The sequence below is a fragment of the Haliotis rubra genome, unplaced genomic scaffold, assembly GCF_003918875.1.
Source record: "Haliotis rubra isolate DU_JTF1 unplaced genomic scaffold, ASM391887v1 Scf2176, whole genome shotgun sequence".
In the NCBI taxonomy this organism is placed as follows: Eukaryota; Metazoa; Mollusca; class Gastropoda; order Lepetellida; family Haliotidae; genus Haliotis; species Haliotis rubra.
Genome location: NW_025766199.1, coordinates 15,419 through 22,817, shown reverse-complemented (window position 1 = coordinate 22,817; position 7,399 = coordinate 15,419). Strand labels below are relative to the sequence as shown.

Sequence of the window (7,399 nt, the reverse complement as noted above, 5' to 3'; positions counted from 1 at the left end):
TGTGAGTGTGTGAGTTAATATTAAACGTCACATCGGAAATAGTTCAGCCATACCGTGACGATAATATACATTCGGATGGCAGGCGGCAGGCAGTTGAGTTTGAAATGCCGTCCTTGAAGGTGGCTGTTAGTCCATCCAATCAAAGTGGTCAACTGTGGAGCACGTCCTTGACAAGTTATACATGCTCTCCTCGGGATCAGTTGTAGCGTGAACATTCGGGTTAGAATTGGTCTTCAGCAATCCATGCTTGTTGTAAAAGGCGTCTATCGAGATCGGGTGATCAGGACCGCTGACCTGGTTGACACATGCCATCGTATCCTAATTGCGTAGATCACTGGTCACTTGTGTCCAGACTCGATTATTTCCAGACCGCCGCCATATAGCTGGTACATTGCTTCGTAGGCGTTAAACAAAAACCCCAAACAAACAAAACCCATCAGGCTCGGGTTGTAGTGATTGGAATTGAGACAGGTTGCTCGACTTCTACTACCTAATTCTCGCGGTCTCTGTGCCAACAGTGTGAAGATTCTGTCCACTACATTTTGTTTGCCCTTTATATGACAGTATCAGACAGAACATGTATATTATCTGAATGGATATGACTTTAACTCGATTAACCTACTTAAATATAAGAAACTAACATAGATTTTCTCCAATCTGTACACGATTTTATCTTGTTTTCAGACAGATTTAAACTGCCTTACATTTGATTTGTTACTATTTCTTTCCAGCACTGACTATATTCATACACCTGGAATGCTGCTGAGTGCGGCGTGAAACGACAACCAACCAGCCAGCCAACCAACCAACGACTGACTATATAAACGTATTCCTTGACTCTATGTAGTATGTTAACCATATTATCCGGTGAGCCATTCGGTGTACATATTCAATTTCATGGAATAGTGGGTGAGTGAGTTTAGTTTTACGCCGCACTCAGCAATATTCCAGCTATATGGCGGCGGTCTGTAAATAATCGAGTCTGGACCAGGCAATCTAGTGATCAACAGCATGAGCATCGACCTGCGCAATTGGGATACGATGACATGTGTCAACCAAGTCAGCGAGCCTGACCACCCGATCCGTTAGTCGCCTCTTACGACAAGCATGGGTTACTGAAGATCAATATTCTAACCTGGATCTTCACGGGTATTTCATGGAATAAATACGTTTCAACCAGAATATGAACCTATATAAGGATTTTATTCATAAACATATCAGCTCGAAGTATTCTCGTTGTCCAGTGCATCGTAAGGTTCGAAATAGCCTCCATTTTCCCCTTACCTCACTGAGCGTACTTCTACTGTTTCATCAAATGGAGTCCGTTAGCTTGTTGTGATGAAGATTGAACACGCGCTCATTTCATGGTCTCTTGCGTATGTTAGTATAAAATGAGCTAAATAATCAGCGCTGAGATCAATATCATCAATATCAAATGTGTAACCACCTCCTGATAGTCGTCCATACTCAGATAACGTAAGTGCGGCAAGACATCATAACATCAGCATTAACACCAGTGGCCGTGTATTATCATGACATAAGAATTAACATCAGTGGCTGTGTATTATCATGACATAAGAATTAACATCAGTGGCTGTGTATTATCATGACACATGAATTAACATCAGTGGCTGTGTGTTATCATAACATCAGCATTAACACCAGTGGCTGTGTATTATCATGACATAAGAATTAACATCAGTGGCTGTGTATTATCATGACATAAGAATTAACATCAGTGGCTGTGTGTTATCATAACAGCAGCATTAACATCAGTGGCTGTGTATTATCATGACATAAGAATTAACATCAGTGGCTGTGTATTATCATGACATAAGAATTAACATCAGTGGCTGTGTGTTATCATAACAGCAGCATTAACATCAGTGGCTGTGTATTATCATGACATAAGAATTAACATCAGTGGCTGTCTGGTTTCATAACATCAGCATTAACATCAGTGGCTGTGTATTATCATGACATAAGAATTAACATCAGTGGCTGTGTGTTATCATGACATAAGAATTAACATCAGTGGCTGTGTGTTATCATGACATAAGAATTAACATCAGTGGCTGTGTGTTATCATAACAGCAGCATTAACATCAGTGGCTGTGTGTTATCATATCATCAGCATTAACATCAGTGGCCGTGTATTATCATGACATAAGAATTAACATCAGTGGCTGTGTATTATCATAACAGCAGCATGAACATCAGTGGTTGTGTATTATCATACCATAAGAATAAACATCAGTGGCTGCGTGTTATCATAACAACAGCATTAACATCAGTGACTATGTATTATCATGACATAAGAATTAACATCAGTGGCTGTGTGTTATCATAACAGCAGCATTAACATCAGTGGCTGTGTGTTATCATAACATCAGCATTAACATCAGTGGCTGTGTATTATCATGACATAAGAATTAACATCAGTGGCTGTGTGTTATCATAACAGCAGCATTAACATCAGTAGCTGTGTATTATCATGACATAAGAAATAACATCAGTGGCCGTGTGTTATCATAACAACAGCATTAACATCAGTGGCTATGTTTTATCATGACATAAGAATTAACATCAGTGGCTGTGTGTTATCATAACAGCAGCATTAACATCAGTGGCTGTGTATTATCATGACATAAGAATTAACATCAGTGGCCGTGTGTTATCATAACAACAGCATTAACATCAGTGGCTATGTTTTATCATGACATTAGAATTAACATCAGTGGCCGTGTATTATCATATCATCAGCATTAACATCAGTGGCTGTGTATTATCATGACATAAGAATTAACATCAGTGGCCGTGTATTATCATAACATCAGCATTAAGATCAGGGGCTGTGTGTTATCATGACATAAGAATTAACATCAGTGGCTGTGTATTCCAAGTGCGCACCTTTACGTGAACACAGAAAGCTACTAATAATTGCATTGCTGGGAGAGAAGAGGTTTTGTTGATAAAAGACTGATTTTCATTTTCGAACAATAACAATGGAGAAATGTAGTTGTTTCCCGTTTACTTTTCTTATTCGGCTGATTGATAGAACGTAGAAAAATCTTTTCTGTCGTGTACATATGATTTTTTGTTATCGCTTAAACTGTTTGGAAATAATAACCATCAAAGAGATTTCTGAAGTCCCAATTTTAACAGATAGGTATCAATTAAAACCAAATATTTTTGTTTTCTCATCTTGTGATCGTCTTGCTTCACAAAACATACCTGCTTTTTATCAGCTCTCCGAAATGCAGCAACTCAACATCAGTTGTATTTCTAACATGACTGCACAGTGTATAAGGGTCCCCGTATGGAACTATATCAATCAATGTCTTACTAAGATACTCCCTAGTTTATTAATTCAAACATGGCCTGCATGATAGCGATCCTCGGGATATCACTGAATGAATTATTGATGCATTAAAATGTGTGATTATCATTTTAAAATAGGGATAAATCTATCTCTGACTTTATCAACAACATTCCCAAATCTCAGATTTGCTAGTAACCAAGTATTACATCTTATGCACCATAAACTCCTACAAACGACATGATTCAACATAACTATTCATGCATCAACTGAAAACGTTTGTGGGAGCTTTACATAGTAATTCCAGATGATTCTACCTTATCTAAATCCCATCACACGCAACTGATTACGCAACAATGCTGTAAACGATTCCATCTGTGAACATATATTTGTGATGTAAGCAACTACCACGTGCGTTACATGGAATTGTGTCCTTTTTCAGGTGACCTTTCACTGCGGCAAGTTATACACTGAAATTGCCTTATCTTCCTCAATCATGATTAAACGGTTGGTAGTCGGCGTAGAAATCAGGAAATCGTAGCCTTTATCAGAGGGGCATGTGTGTGGTAATGGTGGTGGAAGCAGGAGGGTTTAGTAGTTACTGGCTGGCCATAATCGGTGACATTAAGCTTACAAGTACGAGAGGAGACAGACACAGACCCAATAGCCAGCATCTTGCACAGACAGCCGACAGCATCTGTGTGGTAAGTCATGTCCAGCTGTGTGCAGTCAAGGGTCAGTGCGCTGACCTGGCAAACAGAGTCCTGGGAGAAGGCTGTGAGGTAACTTCAGGCTGATCAGCTTTCATCAGTTACAACAGCAGAACAGCAATAGCAAGGACGGTGCCAACAAGCTTGAGCCGTATATGGAAAACCCGTTCCCCATAACTGATGACGTGGTGCACAAGATCCGACTTGTGAACTGCGGAGGTAGGGGGACGAAGAAATAGAAGATATTCGCACCGCCATCTTAGAATATTATTAACTGTTGTAGTTTTGGATACGCATTTTTCGATTTTGACTGCTTCGTTTCCCTGCAATGGAAGAGGTGGTGTGCGCGGTATGTGTTCAGTTTGAACCCCAGACATGGCGGAAGTCTCTATGTAAGAACTGTTTTCATGGCCTCGAGGAACATACGGAAGACGTTGATAAAACACCGGCGGTGACTCAGAAAGATGAGTCGGATAAAAATGAGGAAAAAACGACAGGTGCCAAGACACAAGAAACAGCCAAAGAACAACTAGCCACGCTAAAAACAGGTAAAGATAGTAAACATGCCACCGCATCTATTCCTAAAACTAGCCCAAAGTCACCAACCAAAACTACTACGGCTTCACTGTCGTCTAAATTTGGATCTGCTTTAAGTAAAAATACAGATAATGGTAAAACTGATACCGGAAAAGCAACAGGGAGGTTAACAAGTATATCGTCTAAATCCACCACTGAGGCAACGAAACGTGTACCTGGCTCAGTTTCCAAGCAGACGACAGATGTGAAAATAGCAGGAAAAGTAACTGACAAAAAGCTGAATGGCTCTGATAGTAAACTGAAGACATCTAGTTTAAAAGAAAGTAATTCGTCAGTGAAGGATTCATCAGTGACAAGGCTAGGGCATAAATCTGGAGAAGCGAAAACTGTTGACGCAAAGCGCTACAGCCTAGTGAGCCGGCTCAGGTTTCCAAGTCGGACAACAATAAGTCTGCAGGCAGCAGCAGTCGGTATGCCAGTACGGGAGGGGTGAACAAGGTGAAACATCTACTTCGATCATTCGGCTCCGGAGATGAGCCGGCTGACGCACATGATGAGAAGAAAGCTCTTTCCGACCTCGACAAACATGCAACCCGTACTGAGTCTGACGTCACAGCCAAATGTCAAGCCAGTGAAGGGAGTCATGTTACTGCTAAGACACTTGTGATTGGCAAGGAGAAGGAATCAGTATCTACCAGTGCGTCTAAAACAGTGCACGCGTCTGCAAGTAGCAGTAAAACAGTCAAAGTCGTCGCAACTGGCAAACCGGATGATGGCAGTTCGGGCTCCGGTAGAAAGTCACCTTCGATTACGATCAGTCTCCGAGGAGGTGTGGCGGATATCAAGGTAGGAAGAGCCGGCTCTACAGCTAAAGTAGCAGGAACACTTGAGGATGGTCATGGTGAGAGAGACAAGAGAGAGTGGAACGGGAGTTGCAACAATTAAAGGCAAAGGAACAAGAGTTTCTTGAGCTGAAGGCAAAAGAAAAGAACTAGTGGCTAAAGAAAAAGAATTCAAGGAACTGAAAGCGCGGGAGCAAGAACTTAAGGAAGTGAGAGCAAAGAACGTGAGCTTAAAGCTAAAGAAAAGAGTTTAAGGATCTTTTGGCAAAGAGAAGGTACAAAGGGAAGGTAAAATGTAAAGAACAGAATTAAGAGACAAAGGAACACGAAATTAAGAATCTTAAAATCAAGGAAAAAGAATTTAGGGAGTTGAAAGCCAAAGAAAATTATATAAACGCTAAAGAGAATGAAATTCGTAAGCAGGAAGAGAACTTAGCAGGACTGAAGGCTAAACTAGCTCAGATGGAAGAGAAGTGCAAAAAGCTGGATGAGGAAAATATGTCTCTTAAGCAAACTTCTGCTCATGAGAAGAAAGAGGACATGGAAAAGCTACTTGGAGACTTGAGGCGGCAGCTATCTTCCATGGAAGATCGGTGTGTCAAATTGGAGGGCGACAACGTAGGCCTTATGGCTGGACTTAAAGAGAAGGAAGAAGCACTAAGAAAAGCCAGTCATGGTGGATCATTGGAAATGGTTGCTCTCAGCCAGAAGTTCCGTGACTCGGAGAAAGATGTAGGCGAGGTGGAGGAGGAGAATGCAGAAGCTAAAAAGTGAGATCAAGGGAGATACGTGAGGAGATGGAGGAAATGTATGACACTTTCAGGAGAATGAAGTGGATGAATTCAGGGACATGCAAGAAGAGCTAGAAATCACAGCCAAAATTTGTCGCATTTTGCAGTTCAAACTTCGGAAATCTGAACGTCGCATTGAACAGGTTGAAGCCGATAAAACTCACTATGAGGAAAGGATGAGACTACTACAAAATCAATGCGAGTCTGAGGACACACGTGCGCACGTGCGGAAAGTGGAGGACGAGCTGAAGATGGCGAAGAAGTGTCGGTGAGGCTGCACGACGAACTTGACATGTTGGATGAAAAGAAGAACAAGTCAGAGGAAGATAGCAGACATCTCACCGAACTTCTGGAACAAGCTGACAAGAAACAGTTTCGTATGGAGATGGAGATTGATAAATTACGTGATCAGGTCAGTGCATAAATATGTTGGCAATATTAGTATTGGAGTGACAAGAACCAAAGAATCTAGATGAGGCGAGACTTTCTTCATTTGACGTCTCATATCAATATACTTACGTAAATTGCAATGTCAGGTAGCCCAGGGTTATATGGTGGTGTGCATAGCTATCGTAGAAAATATGATAAGGGTATGTAGTTGTGCAGCTCTGTACTCAACAAAGGGTTATGCACTAAAGTACTGTCGGAAATAGAAAAAACTGTATTTTTCTTATTTATCTCTAGAATTTATGTAGTTGATAGGGGAAAGTGTAAGAAATATCTGTTAAACTAAGTTCGGCCTAACTACAGTCTCAGTGAGAGAGAGATAGGAAACGGAAAAAGGACTTTACTGAGGGAAATTAGTGCAAAAAGACTTATTTGGAACAGACCATGGCTTTATGCAAATTAGTGTGCGACAATATTGTATTACAAAGGACACTTTTGAAATGCCCAATTTGAAATTAGACGTAGATTCATTATAAACGATAGCTGACGTAAAAAATAATAACTTTTATTGTGAAACTATTAAGGATGTAGCTACCATGCAGTCTCAATGTCACTATACAAAGAAACAGATAGGAGGGGTCGCCTCAAAAGCAAAACCTGGGGTCGGGCTTGGGAATAGAGATATCAGCTAAGATAAGATAATCCTTTAGGACAATTATACTGGGGAGAGGTACACGGCACGTCATAACAATTTACAAAATAATATCCAGTCCTGTCGATCTTCGGGTGGTCATGCCACCTATATACTACGAT

At 40.8% G+C, this 7,399-nt stretch overlaps 1 protein-coding gene across 1 annotated transcript; it reads left to right on the top strand.

The window, feature by feature from the left end:
- Positions 1-3,959: 3,959 nt before the first annotated feature.
- On the top strand, positions 3,960-6,611 carry LOC124277066 (hyaluronan mediated motility receptor-like; the record flags this gene model as incomplete). Its single annotated transcript, XM_046712716.1, is given in 6 exon segments — positions 3,960-5,055; positions 5,199-5,467; positions 5,722-6,179; positions 6,182-6,230; positions 6,233-6,454; positions 6,457-6,611. Coding segments are annotated over 6 exon segments (1,851 nt in total), but the record flags the coding sequence as incomplete, so codon positions are not given.
- Between the last annotated feature and the right edge of the window lie 788 nt (positions 6,612-7,399).